Source organism: Labrus mixtus, chromosome 14 (genome assembly GCF_963584025.1).
Source record: "Labrus mixtus chromosome 14, fLabMix1.1, whole genome shotgun sequence".
Classification (NCBI taxonomy): domain Eukaryota; kingdom Metazoa; phylum Chordata; class Actinopteri; order Labriformes; family Labridae; genus Labrus; species Labrus mixtus.
Window position 1 is genome coordinate 25,806,526 of NC_083625.1, and position 26,886 is coordinate 25,833,411.

Here is a 26,886-nt window from a genome sequence, read left to right on the forward strand (position 1 = left end):
TCGGATTGGCCATAAAAGTCCAACGGGGGCTGACGGGTAGCGACGGAGCCGGACACACCAAAACAACGAGGGTGACCCCGCTCACTGACGGTCCAACTAGGACCGACGGCTGACGATCTCCTTGGTGTGTCAGGGCCTTATTAAGAATACAGACGCCAGACATTCAGATACAACAAACACCAACTCAACACGTTCTTAAAGCTCCTGTGAGGAGTTTTTAGGAGGTCATGAAGTAGACTGAAAAAATAATTGATGCTTTTTTATGAGCAACCAAAGCATCAACAAAGACACTGAATTTATATAATATTATTTACACTGAAACTCTGCTGTGGGGTCGGTGTCAGACCACGTCATTAACAACACGCTACAGAAACAGCTTTTATTTGAGACTTTTTGACGAGTTGTGCATTTGACTCTTAAAGGAACACAGGGTGAGATTATTTGCTTTAAAACACGAATGTCTCATGTACTGAATAAATCAGGAAAGAGATCAGAGATCACACTTTGTCCACCGGGGGAGCCAAAATCAACACAAACCAAACGTTTCTCACAGGAACTTTAAGTGTTCTGATGCTCCAGCTCTGATGTCTTTGCTCAGTAAAGGATGGTTTCACAAAGTCCTGTTCATTTGATCAGTGTGAACACAAACGTACCGTATTCCAGTCCCATGTCCCAGGAAGCTTGCAGAGGTGGTCTCGGGCACAAGATGTGTACTCGAGTACTTGAGAGGGGAGGGGTGCCTGATATAAGACGATCCCCAGGCTGGAGCAACATGCAGGAATGAATGTGTGATAATACATCTCTGGATTAAAAATAATAATAATAAAAAACGTCTTATGAAGCACCTGTCTCATATAATAAATCTGAAAATATCCCATTTAACGCTTCATTTAAAGATATTAGCTTACCCAGTTGCCCTCTGGGAGAAATAAAGTTGTCTGAGTCTGATTAAGTTCCAGTTCTGAGTCTTTAATCTTTGGGCCTTTAAGACTAACTCTTTTTTTTTTTCCACTCTTTTATTCTTATGGTCCCACATTACTGTAACACTGCACTGTGAGTTGGTGTCTATCACCTCTTTAAGAACAAAACTACTCCGCCCTTAAGAAAATCTGCTCAAAGATTTTAGATCTGAGAAACTCAACGAATCAATGTGCAATAAAAAGATGGCCGAAGACTTTGTCTTTAACACCAACCAAGTTCTGAACGGTATAATCAAATCCAAAATACGAGTTCTTAATGTTGAATAAAGTCAGACTTAAGCACTCATTTTGAACATTAGTCAATCCTCTAATCAAAGTCCTGGAGCTCTGTCCTCTGTGGCTGTAAAGTGATGTGAAACATTTCTATGTTGTGTCTTGTCTTTGTTTTTGTCTCTTCTGTAGAAAGTGGAGCTGCTGAATTTCAGACTCAAAGTGTTGTCATCATCTTCTTCAAATGTCCTCTGTGTTTTGTGTAATAAAGTCTGAAATAATAAAACCAGCTCAACCCCAGAGTAAGACCAAAGATCCTTAGAAGAGTTTTAGTTTCAGAGTATTGCAGAGCGTTGCATTAGTGTTGTTGTTGTTGTTGTTGTTGTTGTCTCCTCACACAGTGACTCTCCTCTCTGTGCTGCAGCTGCTCTGCTCTCAAACACACTCCACTCTCTAACATCTTCACAATTATTACTGGATTTGTTTCAATTATGCCACGATAAAAACAATATGATAATAATAATTTAAGAAAAGGGTCTAAAGTTTGAGTCATGATTTATTTTAATTTCCCTGATGTGTTTAAACATCAGTCTGAAATGTTTTATCTTGATATTTTACTACACAATTCAACCAGCAGGTGGCACTTTTCTTCCAGGTTGTAAAGGAAACACAGCTGTGCACCTCCATCCATCATCTATAGTTCTTTTCCCACTCAGGGTCGCTGGAGCCAATCCCAGCTGTCATTGGGCGAGAGGCGGGGTTACACTGGTTGCCAGCCAATCACAGGGCTGACATATAGAGACAGACAAGCAGCCACACTACATTCACACCTATGGACAATTTAGAGTCAGCGGTTAACCTAACTAGCATGTCTTTGGACTGTGGGAGGAAGCTGGAGTACCAGGAGAGAACCCACACATGCACCGGGAGAACATGCAAACTCCACACAGAGAGACTCCTGTCAGATGGGGATTTGAACCAGAAAGCTGTGAGGTAACAGCGCTAACCACTGCACCACCGTGCAGCTGCAGATAGAAATGGTAAAAGAAAATGCTATTTCTGTGTGTGTGCACTTAACACTTGTTTCCACCCCTGCAAAAGTCTGAGGCATAGTTGGGAAACCCCAGTCAAAATAATCTGTCTCCACTGAGCGTGCCAAAGTGCTCCACACTGGCCCATTAAAGTAAACACCCAGCCTGTTCCTCTCCTGGTTTTATAAACTATGACAATGAATACATGTGTGGAAGTGTATCTCTACATTTCACATTGCATTCATATTCTTTAAGTTTGTATTCATTTGGACACAAAGTCACCTGAGTGTAAACAACTGAATGGATTTAATGAAATAAAGCACTCAGAGAAACAGCTGTTCTTTGACATTTCAGAGCAGAAGGAAGAAATCATATTTTTAGAGTTCATGAACTTTAATCATGGAGACTCCTTCAGCCTCGTGTGGCAGCTCTGAGGCTTTAATCCAGCACGATTGCAAACCTGTCGCATCCAGCAGATTCCCACTAATTCAGTTTAATCCGAGTAAAGCTGATGCAGCGGTTGTCATCGTTGTTAGTAAGAAGTTTCACTTTTTTATTATCATGGGTATACTGTATGTTTAAAAACACATTAACTGTCCTAAAGTGAAAAGAGAAAAGAGCGTAAGAAAAACCCTCTTCATCCAGATTGAGTCCAGCGCGGATTAACACACTTATATTTTGTGCAGTCGGCACTTTGCTGGATAATCCGACTGCAGGCCGACAAATCACGTCAAATCCTTTCTGAGCCTCTGACATGTTTACAGCTCTCAGAGAGGCGGACCCTGTCTGAGGTCTTCACACTGTTCACCAGAAGATTCACTTTGAAACCTTATGTCTTCTCCTGTGACCTCCAGTGTGTGTCCATGACTCTGCACAGTTCACAGTGTGTGTGTGTGTGTGTGTGTGAGAGTGTGTGTGTGTGTGTGCGTGTGCGTGTGTGTATGCGTGTGCGTGTGTGTGTGTGTGTGTGAGAGTGTGTGTGTGTATGCGTGTGTGCGTGTGTGTGTGTGTGTGTGTGTGTGTGTGTGTATGTTATCAAAGAGTCAGGTGGTCCCCCAACATCAGACAGTGTTCAGGTTCCCCATGAAGAACCTCTCTCTCTACAGTCATTAAAATGTCTTCGACCCGTTCAAATCATCATCATCTGGGTAAGTATTCCTGTGGGAGTCTGCTAAAGTTCCTGCTCTGCAGTGCCTGGTCAACAGAGCGGATGAACGGGTCGATCATGTCCCTCATGTCCGGAGTGAAGGGGTCAAACGAGGGCCTCTGGGGCCCCGAGCGTTTAAAATGTCCGTCCTGGTTGGTCTGAGCACACAGCAGCCTCTCCTCGGTCATGGAGATGTTCAAAAAGTCTGTGATGACGCGGAGCTGAGGGAGGAGAGCCCGCTGCAGCTCCTCGTAGTGAACCACCAGCAGGCGGCGCCCGAACTTCAACCAGCTGAGAGCGTGAGACGCCCACCAGGGGGCGTAACTGGAGACAAACTCTGGCCACTCTGCGGGGGAAGAAGGACACCGTTAGGATTATTTAGACGGTAGCTTGTTTGTTATAGGATCATGTGGTTAGTGGAAATGTTTGACAGATCTTAAAGGTGCTCCAACATGTTTAATCAGAGTGACCTGCTTTATTATGTTTCAAAAGGCTCAGTTTAATAAATACAGCTTTGCTGCACAGAAAATCACACAAATGACTTATAAACAAACTAAATATTAAAGTGGGACAAATATCCTCATAATCCACAATCTACAGGACTTTTAACAGTTTGCTGGGGGGTATCTCTTATCTCTGCTGATTTTATCCTGTAGATGTGTAAGTTGTGTTTTCTGACACAGAAACTTTCACCCTGCTTTTCTTAAAACCATCAAACTTATCACTTATGGAGAATCTTTGTTGTGGAAAATGTAACAAAGCCGGGTTCTGCAGCGTGCTGTTGATTTATGCAAAATGTGATTGTAGTTGGGTATTTATTTTGGCACAGTGCAGCTCTGTGTTGTAATTTTGTTGACTTATTTTGTTGACTTATTTTGTTGACTTGTTTTGTTGACTTGTTTCCTTGTACAAAAGGCAGGTTTATAAATTTTTTCTTCTTCCTGCACCTTATCATTCTTTGCATAGGCCAAAGTGAATAGAAAGTACTCCTCTACACTTTACAGCTTAAACAGAACGGAATAAAACGAATGAAAATGAAAATGTGAACTCTGACGGATACCTACCCTGCAGCGAGGAATTCAGACTTTAAATAAATCAATATGAAGCCAGTTGGCCACATACAAAATCAATTGCAGGAAATCATTTTTCTGTTTATTACATATTAACATTCCTGTATCTGGAACAGAAGCATTTCATTATAATTCAGAGAAAACTGAGTTAGATAATATGTTGAGTTGAACGGTTTATGTTTCAGAATAAGTGATTCACACAAATCGCCTTGGAGAGAAATCTTTCATCCTTCACTCAGGATAAGAAGGCATCGATAAGACACACATGTAAGATATCTGTGATCGGCTTTAGCTCTTACACACATGAAAAACAATGCACCACTAATATCTTTAAAGGACGTACCACAATAAAAATATTTGAAATGTATTTCTTATTTACATTGATCTCTTGCTCAAACCAACTCGGAGGTTATATGTCTCTTTGTGGTAACCATGGCAGTGGATTGTTGAGCTCAGTCATATGAATAAAACCAAATCATCCTAGAGTCTAGTGTCTTTAAGAAGTATTTGTCTTTACTATTAAAAAATAAATAAAACAAAACAGAAGAAAATAAAATTGATATCTTTGTGGAGTTATATCTCTAGAGCAGTGGTTCTCAACTGGAGGGTCGGGACCCAAAAGTGGGTCGAGGAGTGTTTTCAGTGGGTTGCAAATGTGAGCCTTTTTAAACATGTTTGTTCCATTTCATTGTGCTGTCATGTTTGGTACCATCTGAGGTCCAAACCGACAATGTTTTTCATTAAACATATACTATGTAGACTTTTATTACAATGTTTACATTAAAATATATCAATTAATAAAAAATGGACTAAACCTATGCTATATATTTTTTTTGTTGATTACTTACATTACCTCAAATATTTCCAACAGTTATCAAAGCCACAGAAATCCTTAATTTTATAGTTCTGTGTCTTGTTGTGGCGGCTGCCATGACAGACATGACATGTTTATCGTTGCCATGGAAACACCGGATGTAACATGCTGCATAAGGAAGCGGGAGCTGCTACTGAAAGCTGCCGTACTGTGGCTGTATGTGCTGCTGTGATAAAAAAAAAAAAAACATCATGTAAATTAAACTTGGAAACATCGACATTTCAATATCATCCGTCGTTTAAAGATAGTTCTGGAATTAAATCAACTGGACTAGAAAATATGAATAAAATGTTGTCGGCATTAAGATGTGGATTTTCTCTGTCTGCTTTTAAAAAGCACATGCTAAGGAGTCAAATATTAATATCAGAGAAGATGCAGGGTAACCTCATCAAGAAGATCTAGAAAGTTGAAAAGGAGATGCTGATATGACGTTGATGTAACAGCAATAAAAAAAGCCTTAACCCACAGTAAACACGACAGACCTGAGCCATTTTTAAAATGAACGCAGTCCTTCTGTCTCGTCAGACACTTCAGTGATATCGTCTACTCTGGTCGCTCAATGGACGCTCTTGACATTTCTATGAAAAGCCTGCCCATGTTATTGGATGTGAGGTGGCCAGCAGTGATGCCCACTTGATCTGTATGAATTAAAGATCAAAACACTTTCTGAAGACGCACTGCGAGCGTCTTTGCAAACACTTTATAATCATTATTCTACAGACTCTCTGGATGGAAATTATTCATCTGCAAATGGTCTTTGAGAGCTTTTTCTATCGGAGAGATCACACAGAGCTCACACTGTGCAGCACGGACTGACTGAGAAAGGTTATCTGCACATCTTTGAAGCGTTTATTAAACTCAGTATGAAATGGTTCCTTCAGATTGCTGCCCTGATCTCTGTCTCTCAGACACCTCTGTCTGAATATTCTGGATGTGTATTTAAACTCTGGCAAAGTTCTGTATAAAAGCACCACTTTCCTTTGAAGCATTTTCACACTAAAACATTTTAAGTTTTAATAATATTTTCAGAACTTCATATTTAAGTGAAAAGGTTTGAATATTAAAGAGGCCTTGTCATCTTGAATTAAAGGAGCTGAGGACGGTCTTGATTTTGTTTGAGGGGCTCGCAGAAATCCTGTGATCCAGAGTAACTGGGACACTGTTTCTAGAGAGAGGAGCTCTTTTTTTAATTTATAACATTAAAGATATTTAAAGAGATGGTCTGCCATCTGTTTGACTATTCTTATGTTATACACATCACTAGGAACTGTATAACCAAACATAACAAGCCTCTACAGGTCAATGAATCAGATCAATATTTAAGATTCATTTAAAGGTCTGAATATGAATATAGTAAAAACTAAATATGCCCTATGTAAGTATATTGTGGAGTAATTACTTCCAAAAAGAGAGTGGAGTCAAACTCCCTCCGGATTTGTTGTTTTCAGCTCTGTGTTCACATGGACGCTACTACGCTTCCTTCAGCTTGTTTATGTTTCGTTCAGAGGCTCAAACAGGTTTCATATATGTATTTTAAGTGAACCCCTCCCCCTCCAACCGTTAGCCATGCCAACATGTAGGGGGAAGAGAGATGGCCCCGCCCACTCCGGGGCGTTGTGTGTACAACTGAGGGAGAACCAACAGACTATCCAAAATGAGGACGAGATAATCTTTGGTCTAAAAAGACAAACAGATAACAACTGAATCAAACTTTGAGATGCATATCGTTACTTGATATTGATCAATTAATCTTGTCCTCAGTTGTTTATTGGCACTCGTCTGCTGCTCTCACTGTCTCACAGAAACCAGAAGAAAATGAATCAGGACGGGAGGAGAGGGGCGGGGGACGTGTGGAGACAGGAGGGGAGGGGGGAGCTGAGGGATGTAAGAAGGTGTGTGTGTAGAGAACATTTGTTTTGATCTGAAAATCTGCTCTCAAAGTCGCATAGTAAGCTTTTAAGGTATCATTTAGGAAAAAGCAACTTCCTAAAGCAGCCCCATGCCAGGTCGTCTTTTCTCTACGGTTTATAGCCCAACCAGTTCACTTCATTTTTATTGTACACTTGAGGTGTCAACAATATCATAACCTTGACATATAAAAGCACGACTATCTCTCTGCTTCAGGGAGGATTTCAGAAGATGCATTTATAAATGGCTGAACTGACACCTTTACACATGCTGCATCCCGTCTGTGTAGGAGTCAGTGAATGAACTAATAGGACGCTTCTCTTTTCTTGTTCATAATGAAAAATACAGTCTGTTAACATCTCAATAGAAAAGCTTTCATAGGGCACATGTGCTGTAAGTTCCTGACCTCTGGTATAAAAGCTGAGTGCAGAGTTCAATATGAAACTGTTTACTGATGCACTCACAGTAACAGCAGGCCCTCTGCTCAGCTGCGATAACATCAGCAAGACATCATGCAGCAGTAACTACAGGAGCCTCCAGCAGAGACCTACATAACAACACCATTAAATCTTTACTGTGTATAAGACTGCATTACCTTTGCTCTTCCACTGCGAGTCGGTGGCGTGTCCTAAATGTCCGGCGCACTTGCGGTTGAATTCGGCCATGAGGGAGCGGTACGGGTTACGTATCAGCAGGATGGCGGAATCAAACATCTCGATCTCCTTCTGACCGCTCTCGTGAGTCTTCACACAGATGCTGCGGCCGCTCTTCCAGTAATCCTTTTCTCCTTTGAAACCTGAAACAACAAATAAATGAAGGAATAAAAGTCCAGTTATGAGGAGGATATTCAAAAAGCATGAAAAAAGCATGCTTTAAAAAATAAAACATAAGGCGCCCCCCCCACCTCTGTTGTACAGTGTGCCATCGAAGTAGAAGCTGCCAGTATAGTAGCCGGTCACGAGCTCGATCAGGTGCCGTACCCAGGTGTTCCCTGCACCAGGAAAACTAGACAGAGCCACGAGGGAGCTGGACCGCTGAGGGAGAAACATCCGCTCTTTGCACCTGGAGTCTACGAGCACAGAGGACATGTTGTCAGTTATTAATGAAAGACAAATGCATCAGATGAAATCAGAGAATATGTATAGAGGGAGCAAGCAATGGATTCACTTTCAGAACAAAAGGAAACTGAGAATAAGTCACATGTGATGAAACTTGCAGAAGAATGAAATGTGAGAATTTGGGTCGGGTGTAAGTTTGGGAATAACAAAACGCTTTTGAGAGCAATTTCCTCCTCCATCATGTATAAAGGCTGGGCTCAGACTACAGGAGATTTTAAATCCCAAACATTTTTTAAAAATCTGGTTGCATCACGCTTTTTTTCCTCGTCTCAAACATGAACACATTACAAGATCATTGTGTGCCAGGGGCAGCGATGTATCAGCTCACGCAACCGCACAGAGAAGCAGATGTAAACAAATTGGAAACAGACTTTGTTGCAACACCCTGCTCTAGTAGAGGTTTGAAGTTCAAAATCATTTAATCACAATTCACAAATGCAAAATATATTCATGGCTAGTGTAACATATTTTTCTGGTGCAAGATACGCACAATTTTACAACAAACATCACAACATTACCATTTTGAAGTACACGTTGTGCTTTTAACTTGAATGAATGCTTTGTAACTTAGGATGTCTGAAAGGTGAAGATATTTTAAACTACATTGTACATTGCTGACACTAGCGCCCTGTGTCCACCTAGTGTTTTTTCCAGACAGAAAAGCGCTGGCTGGGCGCTCGGGAACGCTTGCAGAAAATTGCAGCACGTTCATCCCTGTCTCCATGACAACAGTCTGTTGACAAAGGCCGCTGTATGACCGACACTGATCTCTTAGCTTTTACTGAATATTTTTAATTATAGATTGTTTAGTACCCCGATCAGACACGGAGCAAACAGGATGAGGGTACAAGACAAGATCCATAGGCAGCAAAACTAGATGGAATATCAGACATTTGGAAAATAGCGTCGGTGACGTCAACGGTGACTTTCTGAAAAGTTTTTCAACTTGAGCGTTTGGAGCTTTCTCCTCATTGAAAACAGTTGAAAAAAGACTCTGGCGCTCAGTAAGAACACTAGGTTGACACAGGGCCTAAGGCTTTCTATTTATTATTCTATAAGACTTAAAGGTACAATGTGCTACATTCTAAACATTAATATAGTAGATATCAAAAAAAGAGTGTCAAACTTCCTCTAGGTTTGTTGTTTTTATCTCTGTACTCACACAGACAAGACAGAGACTTCTTCAATGCTCAGAGTCTCAAACATGTTTGAAACAGTTTTTTTTTTTGCGTAAACCCCTCCCTCTCTGTGTGTTAGCCCTGCCACTACATGGGGGGAAGACAGACGCCCCACCCACTCAGGGACGGTGCTAGAAGAGGCAACTTTATGGTCTATTCTATTTAAAATGAGACCATCATTTACAGAATGAACATCATGCTGTAAAGAGGAAGACTTGCAGCTACGGACCAAGACTATATTTGTTTTTTAGATGTTTTTGTACAGTACGACTATTGCAACTAGAGTCGAGTCGCCCCCTGCTGGTCATCAGATAACATGCGGGATTCAGGCACTTCTGCATTGGCTAATGCTAAACTGCGAGGCTGCGTCCGCTTCTTATATTCAGCTTTTGTTTTAATGTGATTGGAGCTTTAAAACAGATTTCATGACTGCCACAGAGTTTGCATCTGTAGCAGTGAATTCTCACCCAGCACAGGTGTGTGGTACACCTGGTAGTAGTCGTGCTCAGTGGGGGCTGCTGGTGTGGAGACGCTGGTGTAGTTCACAGCAGTGTTTCCTGCACACTGCTGGCTGTCAGACTGCTGGCTGAGGCTGAACAGAGACGACGTCCACGTACAGAAACAACGGGGCTTCATGAACACAGCCAGCGGGAGCTCCTGCAAACCAGAAACACAAATGTTCTTCAGCTTTTTCTCAATCTTATTTGAAGACCTATTTCACCCAAGGGTGATGTGTTGAATCAGATCAGCAGGATGGTCTGCATCACATATCTATTTAAATTTTTATAATTCAAGGTCAAAATCCTCAGTCAGAGCAGAAGGACAGACACTGCAGTGATTTTTAAAAATATTCTGCATAATCACACACGGCTGAAATATATTCACAATGCAGTCACCGCCAAATGATGTGCAATATTTCCATTTCTGTTTTTCAATGAGACACAGCTGCATCAGTAAGATGTCAGTGAGGGACTCACATTATCTCATTCTCGTTAGCACCACATTAAACCTTAAATATTCAGAGAATCAAAGCAGCTCCATGCTCCCACATGTGATCTCCTGAGGGTGGAGACCGCAGCTCTCTGAGCCTCCAGCGACACTCTAAAGAGAGTCCTGAGGAGTGCAATGATGATCAGGTGTGTGACTTTAGAGGGACTGCTTCAAACCTTGTCTGTGCAGGTCTCGATGCAGGCCTGGATGGTCAGGTTGGGCTGAGACGAGTAGATAGGGAAGGTGGTGAGGGTGTTCTTCGGCAGCTTGAAGCAACCTCGATAGTGAACATTTCTGACTGGAGAGAAATACACAAATTATTTAAAGGTCACATATTAAACTGTTTTTTAACACGTTTAAATACGTCTCAGAAATCCCCAAAACATGTGTGTGAAGTTTCTTGTTCTAAATCCACTCTGATCCTGTATTTGATCATACATATTAAACCCCTCTATTTCAGCCCTGCTCAGAACAGGCCGTTTCTGTGTCTGTGCCTTTAAATGCAAGTGAGCTCTTTGACCACGCCCACCTGGAAGGGTTTGGGTGGGTTCTCGTTCCATGTCCTATTGTTTACGGTGAGAAGGCAGACTCAGAGGGCAGAACAAACACCTAGCTGTGGGAGTGTCACCCACCTGGGGGAGGGGTTACTGCCCTTTGTGATGTCATGAAGGGAAAATCTCCAAACTGCCTGTTTGAGCACACATTTTCTGAAAAGTGGAGCAGGCAAAAGACGGAGAGGATGGACTTTTTTCATAATTTGGGGGTTTATCGACAGGCTGGACACATGTTGGTGTTAGGAAAACACGGTGAAGTGTATTTTGAATAATACGTGACCTTAAAATGAACTATTTAAAGGCAAATATATATCGTTATCTTGATGCCAAATACTGTTTGTCCCAGGCTATACTGCAGGAGTGCTTTATCTGTCTACTGTTGTTGACACACTATGAAGACAAACAGAATACCTCTGGTAAAAATGTTTCATTGTAAATAATTTCATAATAATCAATAAAAAGAAACACAAAGAAAAGGGCTCTCTCTAAGTACAGGCCCAAAATGCCTTTTTTTGCACATAATGTCCACATTACCTGACAGGTACACAAACAAAATGTGCAAAAAAATGACTAAAAACACCTTATTTGTTTGAAAGATTATTGTGGTGGTCTGAAAATTAAAGTATTTAACAGTTCTTTATTTATTCCTTAATTTGTCTACCTTTCAATCCCCATTTAGAATTTAGGATACAATTTCTGAAAGCAACAAAGAGATAAAAATGTCTTGGTCTGTGAAGGCAGTGTGTCTGTTTAATGTTAAATGTTGCCTCCACGTGTCTTGGCACTGTGTTTGGATAACATCATATGAGAGAGGCTTTTGGCTTCATCTCAATCATCAGAATCTAAAATAAAAAGTGAAAAAAAAGATAAGGGTTTACATTCCCTTACTTAACTGTATCCTGGTGAGTAATGTATTCAACATTCAGCTGCAAATCTCCAGAGACACTGAAGAGACTGATCATGAATATTAATACTATATATGAAATAAACTCCTTATATAATATGTATGTGACCTTGAAAAGATAAGATAAAGATAAGATATAATTTATTCATCCCAGCAGGGAAATTTAGGTGTTCCAGCAGCCAGCATACATACAAACACACAACACAACACAACACATATATATATACAAACACACAACACAACACATATATACATACAAACACACAACACAACACATATATACATACAAACACACAACACATATATACATACAAACACACAACACAACACAACACATATATACAAACACACAACACAACACAACACATATATACATACAAACACACAACACAACACATATATATATACAAACACACAACACAACACAACACATATATACATACAAACACACAACACAACACATATATACATACAAACACACAACACAACACATATATACATACATACAAACACACAACACATATATACATACATACAAACACACAACACAACACATATATACATACATACAAACACACAACACAACACAACACATATATACATACAAACACACAACACATATATACATACATACAAACACACAACACATATATACATACATACAAACACACAACACAACACAACACATATATACATACATATCCCACCCAGACAAAAAAACATGAGCCCACAATACAGTTTGATATATGATATATGATATATGCAACTCAGGCTAAAGTTTAAAAGTTGAAATGTCTTCTGTCCTTACTTAAAGGGGAGTCGTTATAAAGTGCAATTGCAGTAGGTAAAAAAGTATTTTTAAATCTGTCCTTTGTCCTTGCCTCCCACTAAAAACACTCTTTTGTTCACACACGAGATTGTGTAAGGGATGCATGTTATTGTCCATAATGTTCAACAGTTTCTGTATCAGAACAGAGATGCATTCCTCTAAAGAACAGAAAATAAGAGATGTGCATGAATAAAAAATATTTCCATTTTGCTGCTTTTTAATGAAGTTTTTGAATCTATAAAGACCAGCATAAGAATATCTAACTGTGCAGTCACAGCATACATGTTCCGTGTATTTCTTTTTCTTTTAGATGAAATGAACAGTAATGTTGGTGCTTCTATAGTTTTATGTGACCAGCCTAATGCAGGAGAAGGTAAAGCAGGAGGATTTGTCCTGGCAGCAGAAGTCGGCCTCTCTAGTCGACGAGTTAACCCAACCTACAGCGAGGAGATCGAGCACTACTACCACCCGACGGCCCTCACATCCAGCCTCCACCATCGGTCTGTGTCATCCCCACAACCACCCCCGTCCTCATTCATGCACCGCCTGCTCAGAACTCCACCACAAGAAAGAGTGGACAACAGGACAAGAGGAATACAAAGGAGAAATCCTTCCTGCATATTATCCCATCTCCCCCTATCACATTTTTATTTTGTAACATAACAATGAGTAAGCTCTTTTAACTGCTTTGTGTAAAGCATCTCAAGATAACATTTGGTATGAATTGGCGCTATACAAATAATGATTGATTGATTGATCGATCGGTAAATGGAATTGAACCTGTATAGCACTTTTCTAGTCTTCTGACTACTCAAAGCACTTTTACACCACAGGTCACACCTACACATTCACACACTGATGGAGGAGGATGTAAAGTGTCCATCAGAAGTAACTAATCCATTCATACACATGCATACGCTGCCAACGAAGCAGCGGGAGGTAATTCAGGGTGTCTTGCCAAAGGACACATCAGACATTTTGCTGCAGGAGTTGGGGATCGAACCCCCGACCTTCCAGTTGAGAGACATTTGGTTTCCTGTGATAAACCCGGATACATAAACCCAAACCACATAACTCTGTAGCTCCACAGTTGCTGCCTGAAGACATCATGTGAATGTGACATATAATCAGCACTAATCATGAAATGGGACTAAAAAAAAACAAAGCTCACTTAGGCAGACAATGTGACTTGAACCTCTTTAACAACAACAAAAACGTTTTATGAACATTTTTGTATTAGAATATTTCTTGCAACAAAATAAATCGTGCAGTGAAGTTCAGTAAAGCTTAAAAAAAACCTTTAAAAAAAGTTAAATCTACATCAGCCATTACTATTACTGCCACAGGATTCTGTTTATTTGTACTGCTCTGCACCTTACTGTATGTTATTTATTTATTTTTATTGTTTCTAAACTCAAATTTTTTTGAAAAGACAAAGGGTTAAATAATCGTGCTGGTGACTTTCTTCTTCTGTGGCCTTTAGCTTGAAGAATATGGATTCCATCATATTTTGTTGAATCTTTAAGAAACCCTCTGAGGCTGTATTTGATACAAGTAGGGGTAGGAACAAGACAGTTCATTTGTTTGGGACTATTTTCAACCGCAGATTAGTTAACACTTGATGCTGCGGCACCTCGATGGTTGATGGTTATGAAAACTGTCATTCAACATAACAGACGGTATCCCTACAGAGGTTGACCTTTCTGTTGAGATCAAATCCATTTGTTTATTGGCCACAAACAGCCATTAGCAGCACTGAAACTCTTCAAAAGCACCAGACTGCATTTACAAAAAACATCGTTTTACCTCGTAGAACTCAAGTGTTGCTGGTTTATTGTTACCCGGATCACCAGGTTTGTTTGTGTTATCGTGTCATTGGATCCAAGCTAGCACCAAGGTCACACAGTAAATCAAACTGATGGAGGCAGGGGGAGCCCAGCTGCTCCGTGTTTTTAAGGTACATTGTTGTTTCTTTTCAATAGAGTCTAGTGGCTTTGAGGAGACTAATGTGCTGATGAATGTTTCAGGTAAAAAGAAGGTGTCTCTTTAGAAATCCACATTGTGATAGTTTAGATGATTGGAAACTGTCATTGGCAAAAACAAGCACCTTTATGTCATGTATTTTATGGACTAATCCTGAAATTTATATCACACTATTTACTGCTGTCTTACTGTTTTGTAGTTGCCAGCTGAACATTTCCACCAAAGCAATCCCAAACAATTCTAAATATTTGTCCTTTAGATCCTAGAATATGTAAAGAAAAGGAATCAGGTATTGGACGTCCAATAGGAGGGAAGATCGGATCACAACAAACTGTGTCCCACTTAACTGAGCTCTCGTCTACCGAGAGAAAAATATCTAGTTTGAAAAGAAATGTCCACCAGTTTAGACGCACCAGGTGTGTTACAAACAGCAGCAGAAATGTGTGTCGTTGTGCAGTGTTGGTTATAGAGCTGCAGCTCCTGAACGAGCCTAAACTCTCTCAAGTCCTGACGTGCCCCGAGGATTTCATAAACACACACCCTCTCCTTCTGCTGCTCGTCTCCTCCTCCTCATCAGCAGAAGAAAGATCAGAGCTTTCTACTTAATAGTAGACAGGTACAAACATACTGTGCATCCATAAAGTAGCTATTTCCCCCGACTATTGTTTCAGTCACCTAGCAACGTGTGCCGATGCTTTTTGCTCGTTTGGCTCCTCTTCTGCTCCGCGGTGAACGCAGCATACACCCTGTCCTATCTGAACAGCCCGTTAGGGACTGCTCATGGTTGGTAGTGAGATTTTATGTTCAAGTTTATAGAGATTTTGGAAACAATAATTTAGACCACACAATAAAAAGTGGTAATGGGACATTAATGTACATGTTTCTATATTTATTTAATGATATACATATTTTTTGTTTTATTTGATGTGTTTTCTCTGTTGTGTCTTGGGATATAAATGTAAACTAAGTTAAATGTTATGGTATTATTTTGGTTGATAAAGACGTGTAAGTATGACTGATGGAAAGCATGAAAGTAATAAAAATAATTATAAAAAACAAAAAAGGTAAAAAAAAAAAGTTTGCCAGCAGGTTTTTTTCATTGGTCTAGATTTTTCAGTTTAAGTTTGGAATTTATTTGTAAATCTGATCAGCAACACGCCTCCTCAGTCATTTGAGTAGAGGGTCATAATAATTCTGTCATAATTACTGATATCAGTGTTTTGACTGTTTGCAATCTGTGACTGCATCGTTGTTATTCTTTGAGCTGTTATCTTTTAAGATTTCTCCACTGATCTTGTTATTTATTTATATGTTCTTTTAGAGAGTCTCAGTTAAAAAGTTCAGTCGTATCTTCACTCTTGTCTGCCGCCCCCCCGCTGAGCGGCGCCATGCAGAGAATAAAAAGCACTCAGTCCTGTGTTCCCCCCCTCAGGGGAGTCGACTCACACTTTCTGTGCCCGGGCAGCTGCTCCTCCACTTTATAGACCGAGAGTCGGCCCACACCGCCACAGGGAGACCCCCTCTCCCCCCGACACACCAGACTACAATCCTCCTCGGGAGCCCGAGGGCTGCTGATCCGGTTCCCGCAGTGGCATTCAGCTCCATACTCCAGACCTGCAAACTGGTACCCACTAAAAAAAACAAACACACACACACAGAAGGACACACGGTTATTGCCAAGGCTGAGGGGGTCTGATTCCCTGTAACCATTACCCCCGGGCTAAACCCTTCCGCAGGACAGAAGTTAACATTTCAAACTTAGCATTGAAGTCAAAGTGCAGCTTTAAACTCTGTCTGCTGTGCTGTTTGGATTCTGTCTTCCTCCTGCTGCTGTCTCACTGCTAGTCTCTCTCTCGCCTAAACCAGAGTCACCTCTGATCCATACTTTACATATCAAGGCTGTTGTGACTCATCCCCCCTCTTTACCCCCCCTCCTCAGGACAGACACAGTCCTCATCAAAATTGACCTTTTCATATATGTCCTTTGAAGCTTCCTCATAAATTGCCTTGACTTTTTACTTGTACTCATCGCAGTAATTGGCTCGCTCAGGTAACGAGTGCAGTTGCTCTCTGTGTGTGTGTGGGGGGGGGGGGGGGGGGGTGGGAGCTTGACGGGCTCAAGATGAGAGCAACGTCTCACTCTCTCTATCTCTCTCTGACTGCCTCCATCTGTCCTCAGCTCCTCTGTTTCTGTGAAGCTACACTTCATGAGAATATGACAGGGAATTATTCAAAGCGGTCATTTCTTCAGTCTTGCTTTGAAATCTTCCACCTGCCGCTCCCTGTTTTCTTGAAAATTTGGCTCTCACTCACCCAATCCGAGGTTTTCAACTTCCCCTGAAAAAGGGATGAGACCCCCTGATCTCCCCTGAACCTGTCCCCCCTAGTTCTTAATTTAGAAACAATTATATTATGTGACGATGAACTTTGCTGCTTATTGACTGTTTGATTGGCTGGTTCTTATGATGTGATCTGTAATGTTAACATACTGTGTTCAGCAGATTGTAGTAGAAACCATGACAGGCTATTTAATAAAATACTAGAAGTGGTTTGATTGGACAAGAGGCATTTCCATGAGAACAATAACACTGGGACCTTACTACAGGGGCCGATAAGGGCCACAATGCTGCAACCGTCAAATTATTTTCATTAGACCAAACAGGCTGCAAATTCAATCACACATGTAAAAGTAAAAAAATAAAAACTTGTCAACAGAAATGTGCTGTAAATGAAAAAGTGTTCTGCAAAAAGACGATACAACTGCATCAACAGCAAACATTCTGTAAATACAGAAGTGATGCTAAAACAAAAAACACACAAACTCAGAAAACAACTGCACAAGAAAAACACTGATTAAGCCATATCAATGGACGTGCTCCAGGCCTGTAGGGGGCACACAGTGGAACAGTTTATTATTGACAGGAGACACTGCAGGTGTCATGGCACTGAACTTGTTATCTGAACACATAACAAAAGGCTCTGTTGGATCTTTTGGACTTCTGCATGGTTTTTAAAATTTGAATCATTTCTGAATCTGCAACTTGTTGTACCTAATGAAAATCATTTGGGCTTTTGTAGTGTGACTTCCCTTGTCAGCCACCGTACTTTTGACTGTATGTCGTATCTCATAGACTGTAAACATTAATGGATGAAACCTGAGTGACGTCAGCCATCTGTTACTGCAGGGGGCTCATGTCAGCTACGCGTCTAGCTATGAATAACATGTATTGTTTTCAAAATCAAAACGGAGCCGTTTTAAAAAAATGAACCCCCCCCCCCCGGGGTACAGTGTGTACCAGTGATGACAATAACTAATCAGACGTTTTTTGTTTTTTGTACCAGGCTGTAAACATGTTTATATCTGCTGTCATGTGTATGTGACCCCCGGTGTTCCTGGAGTCAGCCTCAAGTGGACACTCGATGAACTGCAGGATTGTGCAATTCCACATTGGACCAGAGGTTGCCTCTTGGTATCACTGCGCGGTGCCTCAGGTGTTCTGAATGCTGTTATTCACATTACAGCCACAGGTCTCTGTCTGATTGATTTAAGCTGGAACCTCTCATAGAGCGGCACTAGCGCAATGACCACCTGACTCTTATTTCACCGATTAGAAACATACCATTAAACATAATTTTATAAAGAAAGAGTGCAGGAAAACGTTTTTGTTGCTTGGCAACAGTTCAGATTAAGTCAAGTTCCAGATTCTTGCTGTGATTTTCTTCTATAAATAAATGAATCACAGCGTGCTGATATTCAGTACAACAGCACCTCTTTAGAATGAGATTGCTTTAGGAAGGTGAGTGTATCATACATCAGTGGTGGAGGACATTGTGATACCAAACATTAAAGATAACAAAGATGACTGCTTGAACAGCTGGTATTCGAGCCTCTGGCTGAAGTTAGCCGCAGCTGGCAGAAAGTTTCTATTTGAGTGAGAGATCTATTGCTTTTCCCTCAGGTGCTTTTTTGTTGTTACTTGGACTTAGGTGGTTGGTTGCTGTTTTACATTTTTTGTACTGCTGATTTGTTCATTCTCACCCAACGATAGCTTGGATTGGCTCCAGCAAACTGCGACCCTGAACGGGATAATCAGTATAGATAATGGATGGATGGTGGGATACTGTATAGAGATAATTGTGCTTGCTTTTAGCGACATGCAATCCAATTTGATACTACATATGATATGTTGAAGAAACTATGAAGAAAATCAGAATTTCACATCATGTCACTGCTGCACAAGAAATCACATATCACTCCTCTGACTAACTCGCCAATTGCTGCCTGCAGCTCATTAAGCTTTCTAACACACACCACACACACACTTCCCTCCTTCCTCCTCCTGCGACACATCAAGCCTTCTGTCCTGCTCCTCACACCCCCCCCCCCCTCACACCCTCATCTTTTACTGTCATCCAGCCACCTGGCTCTCTGTGGCTCCAGACACAGGAGACCATTCATGGAGGAGCCTGAGATCCAAAGCGTTTACTCAAACAGCGGGCCCTCTGTGGTCCCCTTCACAGGAGCCTGAAGCTCACACATTACCTTTCTGAGCAGGTGTCCTGACACAGAGAGCTGGTCATTTTGCGCAGGTCATAAAGCATCGTTCCTCCCAGGGCTCGATCGGTGGCGTTGTGCAGGAAGCAGCCCATGTAGGTTCCTGTAAAAAAAAATCCAGAGAGAAAAATCACTTTAGAGGCCACATGTGTGTTCACTGTTCAAAAGTGTTGATTGTAAAGAGTTGATTAAAAAGTTGTCTACGTTTTCCGGTTAGATTTAAGGGGATTTTTGGATGTTTGAATTCCTATTAGACACTTTTGAATTCCCAGTGGATCACTCAGCAGATGCCCCTCCTTGGAACAGCCATATGTTAGTCATTAAAATGTACACTATGTTTTTTAATTGTTTTCACCCCTTTACCTTGCTGTAAGATATCACTTTACTCTGAAACTGTGTTTTTTACTTGAAAACTTTTCTATTTCTATGCATGCATCCCAACAAATAATTTTTTTTAACCCATCTTTCACAGAAAACTAAGAGGTGTTGAACAGATTTTCTAACATTTGAGCAGTTATACTAATTAATCACTATGATATCAATGCATAAGTAATAAGTTGATTTTTAATTATTCAGTGAAATTAATTTTGTTTTGAATTTATTTGACCCCTTTGAGATGTTTCAGCCTCCCTCCTGCTTTTGTTCTTCATAAGAACTGTTTGTCATGCAGACACCAAAGCCTCCTGATACGTGATTGGTCAATACTGGGACTCAGACAAACTACAAATGGCAACCAGAATATTTCCCACACTAACATCCAGACCTTAGCACAGATTCTATATTTTAAGTTGTCAAATATTCCCAGAGTAACTGAAACAATTTAAAAACATCAACAGTCTCTCCTGTGGTTCGTCTATTTGCAAGAAAATGTGTTAACGTCACTTTAAGGACAAGTATGTACATTCCCATCAGAATTCATAATGTCTTTATTTCTCTGTAGATATAAAGATATGTAACCATAACTCAAGAGGATTTTCTATAAAATTACAAAATAATTCTTAAATATTTTATTTGTGGGGCGCCGGTAGCCTAGCTGTTAGTGCACCATCCCCACGTACCGACGAGGCCTTAGTCCTCTATAGCGGGCGGCCCGGGTTCAAATCTGACCTGTGGCTCCTTCCCTGCATGTCATTCTCTCTCTCTGATTTCAGACTCTAACCATCGTCCTATCTCTAAATAAAGGCATGACAAGCCCAAAATAAATCTTTGTATTTGAAGAGTTAACACGTTTATTTTTTAAAACAAAGTAATTTTACTTTTAAAAAACATTCACTAGTTAAATGTTCCTATGCTGTTGTCTTATTCTTAGATTTCTCGCATCTGTTTTCTTTTTTTGGTGCTCGTTTCCTGTTTTTTTAAAGCCGACAGTTCGCTGTGAGAGAACCATGTCCTCTAATAATCATAAACCTTTCTGATGCACTTTGTTCAGAAACCAGACACACAATGCACACACTCACAGCTAGCTGTAAATGGATGTTGACTCCCTCCTCTTTAACAAGATTTGGACTTAAACCAGACTCCCCTCAGTCCGAGGTCTGGCCCAGTTAAAGACCTCTCACAGTGCCAGTGCAGCATGGTCGTCATCACTTCCTCACAGTAATTAAACACACCAGCACTGCATCGTGAGCCATTATTCAACCAACTAATTTATAACATGATGGCGCCTAATTCATCATCCAATACAGATTATTCTTTTTTTTCTGCAGTAAAGCGAGCCTATTCTGAATAAAAAGCAGCCCTTGTCTAAAGATGAATGTAACACATAATAGACCTCGACAGACTATTATGATGTGCAGGCCAGATTAAGGCTCCATAGAAAATGTCACCCAAATTTAGTCTTTGATGTTATCCTCGTCTTTGGCACGTCGCTGCATCAAACTCTGCTCAGCTGACACATTAAAGTCTTCTTCTTTTTTTAAACACCACTCTGTATGAGGAAAAAAAAGAAGCATATGCGCTTCTTTTGTGTGCAGGCTTCATTTACATCTCGTCCCCTCGGGTCTGAGAGGGATATATTTTTAGTTTTAATGTTTCTAAGCATTCAGGCGAGGGTGGAGAAAAGGGATGGTAGTGAAATGTTTCCATCAATTTATATTTACTGCTGTTTGTCTCTTCTCCACTTCTGTTGTCTCCAGCTCTGCCCAGGTGAAGCTACTGATCGCCTAAAACCAGGGGCAATTAATGCTTAAAAGCCAGATGCTGAGTTCAGGAGGAGAGAGGCTTTTGGAGTTGGCGCTGCTGTGGCTCTCAGTCAGGGATTGTGGGATGTTGTGTTTTGTTGAAATGAAACCATTCAGAGATTAAATGGCCAGGATACACTTTGCTATTGAGACTACCATGCATTTATAACTTTCATTTCAAACATTTAAGTTGTATATGCCTTCCCATAAATCAAGACGGGCGGCAGTAGCTCAGTCTGTAGGGACTTGGGTTGGGTTGCCGGTTCAAGTCCCGGAGCGGACCAAATATGGAAGTTGGTCCAGTAGCTGGAGAGGTGCCAGATCACTTCCTGAGCACTGCCGAGGTGTCCTTGTGCAACCTCCCCACCACCAGCTTCACCTAGTTATTGCAAAAACAATCACCAGAGTGCGGAGCATAAAGGGTTTTTATCTACAAAAAAATCCTGAAATATAACCCACTAAGCACTTCAATAAGATTTGTAACAAGGGTAGGTATAATAAGCTAAAGTTTCAGCCTTCACCTTTTCAGTCAAAATGTTCTTCTTATCTTTTCATGACTGCACATGCCTTTGTAAATGTTTGTATTTTTCATTCTAGCATTTCTTAATGGAAAACTGTATATGTTGACCAAAATAAATGACTACTACTAATTACTACTCCTACTACTACTTTGTGTCCTCCCCACTGTTGAAAATAAACCTTTGCCCTTGCAACAGGTTCATGAAAGTCATTGGAGTTTGTGCAGGTAATTTTTCAATGTTGCCTGTTTGGTGAATTTCCCAAACACAAGTGAGATATTTATGGATTGTTCAAGGACACTGAGGACTCATCTGGAGCTCTTTAATATTTACTACCAGCATTAAAAACTTAAGACTGATGCCAACTGGTCAAAGAGGATTAAAGAAAAGTTGGAGGGGTACACATGCGACAAGGATTGAATAGAAGTGACAGCAAGGTGCACAGACGAGATGGAAGCGAGCAATGGAGCGTGAAATCTCTGGCAAGGCCGAGCATCAGCAGATCGAATTCATGATTCAATCAGTCTGCGATGTCCTCTGAAGCTCATCCAGCCGGTTGTGTTGGGGGCGGAGCTGAGTCACCGAACGACTGAGCTTCAGGAGGGAAAAATAAAAAATAAAAATCAGGAGAACACCAGCAGCCTTAAGCAGGAAGAGAGCGACCTGTGTGCAGCAGAGAGCATCTGAAGAGGTGTCATCAAGGTGAGCCCCCCCCCTGCCCCCCGCTCGCCCACCCATCAGGCCAGGTCATTTCTTTAATCAAAGTGAAGGAGAGGCCCCAGGCAGCTGCAGCTCAGGGTTAATGGAGAGAAGCAGCTTGAATTCCCAGACATGATAGAAAGGAGTGCACTTAGGCCTGACACTGAGTCGCTTTCTTAAACACTAAGACAGATGGCTGCGCTGAGCCGGTCCTCCCCGCAGGACGAGACGCTGGACCTAATGACATGACGGCCGAGAACGAGGACATGAGCAGCAGCAGCAGCAGGAAGCATGAGCGCCGTGTGTGTCTGTTAAAGTGGGCTGAGGAGGGTTCACAGTCTCACTGCTGGGTGTCTTAATATCCTCACAGATGTGAGTCATCCAGACCTCAGCACAGGGGGGTCAGGACATGGTGGGCTGACTGTTTTAATCCAACATATGTGTCAGACTGGGTGTCAATGTAAGAGAGCATGGTGTCAGTATAGATAAGGTGTTTAGTGGAGATTTTAGAAATGTGGAAAAAAATAAACAAAAGACCAAATTGTTCATTGTGCTCTCATAATTAAGCTGAACTAAAAATGTATTGTTGTATTTGTGCACTATGGGTTATTTTCTGTTGAATTGTATTTAATTATTTTTAGTATTTGTCATTTGTTTGTTTTTGCTGTTGTTTATGTTCTTCTGTGTTTGGTTTAGTTTGTTCTTGTTTTTGCTGTTTGTCAAAGCACTTTGTAAACCTGTGTTTTTAAAAGGTGCTATATAAATAAAGTTATTATTATTATTATTATTCCCAACTCTACTAAAAATAATCTGTGTTTCTCAGTATTATTTTTCAAAAGAGATGAACAGCAAGGATTGCCAGGTAGCCATTATAGGAAATTAGAAACAAGATTTTGGCTTTACTTTCACATAGGTGTCAACCACTTGTTCATGCAATCCCAGTATGCAATCGTTATCCAAGATGGCGCCCCCTATAGCTGCCCACCGTGTGTTAAATTACACCTTTTCTACATACAGTATTTCATTTAATGATTTTTCTTTTTCTCTTGTATGTGTTGCTCAAGAGACTAGAAATGTGCCATATCAGTACAGGTCATATCTAATATTCAGAATTTGGTTTGAACATTATTTGACTCACTCTTTTATCATAAGCTGATTAGTAACATTGTATATTGTATTAACTAATCAAGATATAGTGCAACTAATATTGGCAACCATATTTTCCACAACCACAAGTTGGTGTCTGGTTTCCAGTCTGGTAAACTTAAGTAAGAGTTAAGTTTAAAGACGTGCGATTCCCTGCATCCCTGCATGTAATGACATCATTATGTTTTTATACTTAATTGCTTCTGCACCTTAACAAAAGAACAGAATACTCAGTCTGCCCTGAGCTTTGTTATTACATTTGTTCAGCAGAGTGCAGCATCACCAACCTCCAAAGTAAGGTAAAACAACAATTATTAAAGCAGGAAGTCATCACCCAGAGGGAAATTAACTCACCACTACTATGTCTGTGAGTGTGGAGTAGTAGAGGAAGAAAATACAGATCATCATCATCAATCATTATTCGTATAGCGCCAATTCAGAACAAGTGTTATCTGGAGACGCTTTACAAAAGAGCATATTGGATAATATGCAGTCAGGATTTCTCCTTTGTATTCCTCTCGTTCTGGTGATGACTGTATCAGTATTTGTTTGCATCATGACATTCAAAACAACCATCTTCACTTCTAATTATCTGAATGAACACAACGTTCAATAAATCAAACATGTTGTATCAACAGTGTGGCTCTAACTCTGCAGTCTCTGAAAAATATTCCTGACTTTTTGATCACCCTGCGTATCTCTAGGCGTTTAAAACTTCTGATGTGAACTTTTCATATCAAGGAATTTGTGATTCATCGCTGCGAGGTGCAATGCTTTCAGCAGCAGCAGCAGCAGACACAGAGCGTTACACATCTCACACTTTTATTGTAAAATGTTTGAGTAGGGAGTGTTTCTTATGAATGTCTGAAAGTGTAAATGAATGTGTAAACTGTCCCACCTACTGTTATGATGTCACTGCTATGGTTCTGCAAGTCAAGGCAGAATGACAGACTACAGATCCACTTCAGGGATTACAGAGAGAAGTTGGCTTGTGATTGGCTGCAGGCCTTTCATTTTGCAGCAGCCGATAATAAGAGCATATCCAGTGACTGTCGGTATCGGCTAATTTCATCATAGATATAGATATTACTAGATTTATTTGCTAGTCAAATAGCATTTCAATTGAGTAACATATCCCATATCGGTCGGGCCCTAATTCCTGCAAAAAATATTATAATATCTATCAGCTTAGTCAAAAGGGAAATAAGTCATGCACAGTAAAGTAGAGATAGTGCTAATGGTTTAATAAAATGCCTTTTGTGGGTTAGAAGAAATATAGTGCAGTAATATTTCAAAGGTGTAATTCAACCAGTGAGAGATTACAGTGTCTTGGTTAAAGGGGACATATTATGAAAAATCCACTTCTACAGTGTTTTTGAACATATATTTGGGTAACCTGAGTGTCTACTGACCCACAAAATGTGAAATAAATCCATCCAGTCCTTTGTTTGTGGTCTGCATAAGTCTTACAAGACAGAGAAAAATGCTCTGTTTCAAATTTGTTCTCCTTGTGATGTCACAGTGGGATTCTGGTAATAAAATCCCCTCCCCTCCCCTGATATCTCCACCCATGGACTCCACCCCCAGCCTAGAACAAAACTTTAGTGCAGGTCCGGCATCTTTATTCTCACGACAGAGGAGTGATGTCTACGGGGAAAACTCAGGGGGGGTCATTGCATTTAAAGAGACACACACACCAAAACGGAGCGTTCTGAGAGAGCTGGTTTATACAGGGTCACAAACCTCCTCTGGTGCTTGATTCATGTTATACTTTGACCAAAGCACAGCACAGATGTTTCATTTAGACCACAGGGGACTGATTGAAAAGGTGGAGAAGGGGGATAATATGTCCTCTTTAAAAAACATATATCATGGATTCTGTGTCGATGTCTACATATCATAAGATGTTTTTTAAACTCTGTTTAACGAGTGTCAGGATCAGGTCCAGAGACTTCAACTGTGAGATTTGAATAACTAGATTGTTTTTGGATGGTTCAGAGCTGCTTTATGAGTACAAAGATTAGCTGAACACCTCACGATTGTCTTGATTCATCACCTCATCGTTTATACTTGACTCACAGCGAGTAAAACAAAAAACATCTTTCCAGTAATTAGACTGCTCCATGTCTCTGCCTTTATTCTGCTAATGAAAGAAAGTTGTCTTAAAACGCTTCAGAAAAACATTTGTGTAACACTGATAACATGATACCCTTTAATTATTAATGAAAGCTTAGAACTCTGTTGTGAAAATTGTCCATTTTGTTTTGTTTTTTTCTCAATGCGAGTAGTTCTTGGAGGGTTTTCAAATACTTCATATTCCAAGGATCTCTACAACGAGGCTTTGAGGACAGTGGGTCGCTAAGCCAGGAGAACTGATTAAAGTAATGAAAGTGATTCATAAATTACAAAAATAGACGTGTTTTTATGAAGTGTTGCCGACTTATTAAACCAAACAAATTCTCAATGATGAAATGTCTTTTCAGCACGTTGAGACTTTATTTGAAGGCTGAACATCTTTTCTTAATTGTGAAAGATCTAGATCTAGAGAGCAGTGTCGACAGAAATGCATTGGATTCTTTTGTTTGTTGTGTTGTTTCATTAAGTCTTTTAATTTATGCCTGAAGATGTTTATTTTTTAGACCAATTAAAACAGGATTAAGCAAACCATCCACTACTAAGGGTGTGGTTTTGAACAATATGTAACGTTACCTGAAGATGGGTTCAATGAACATTTTCGGTGATGACATAAAAGACGACAGCCTTAGCTCTCCACAGCAGGAAGAATTATCTATCCATTCATCCATTATCTATACCGCTTTACTTGTTAGGGGTCACAAGGGGGCTGGTCCTGATCCCAGCTGTCATTGGGCGAGAGGCGGGGTTACACCCAGGACTGATCGTCAGTCAATCACATCCCTGACATGTAGAGACAGACAACGAGACACACTCACATTCACACCTACGGGTCATTAAGAGTCACCAGTTAACCTAACGAGCATGTCTTTGGACTGT

At 40.5% G+C, this 26,886-nt stretch overlaps 1 protein-coding gene and 1 long non-coding RNA gene across 2 annotated transcripts in view; one reads left to right on the top strand and one right to left on the bottom strand.

The window, feature by feature from the left end:
- LOC132988549 (uncharacterized) overlaps positions 1–26,886 on the top strand; it is a 188,925-nt gene that overhangs the window by 16,244 nt on the left and 145,795 nt on the right. The window lies entirely within an intron of this gene.
- wscd1b (WSC domain containing 1b) overlaps positions 2,509–26,886 on the bottom strand; it is a 30,237-nt gene continuing 5,859 nt past the window's right edge. The window contains exons 3-9 of the mRNA XM_061056000.1: positions 19,320–19,434; positions 16,223–16,407; positions 10,683–10,804; positions 9,984–10,173; positions 8,125–8,289; positions 7,816–8,016; positions 2,509–3,714 (exon numbers count right to left, since the gene is read on the bottom strand). Of these exons, the coding sequence (XP_060911983.1) occupies positions 3,362–3,714; positions 7,816–8,016; positions 8,125–8,289; positions 9,984–10,173; positions 10,683–10,804; positions 16,223–16,407; positions 19,320–19,434 (1,331 nt within the window). The 3' untranslated portion in view covers positions 2,509–3,361. The remainder of the gene's footprint in view (positions 3,715–7,815; positions 8,017–8,124; positions 8,290–9,983; positions 10,174–10,682; positions 10,805–16,222; positions 16,408–19,319; positions 19,435–26,886) is intronic.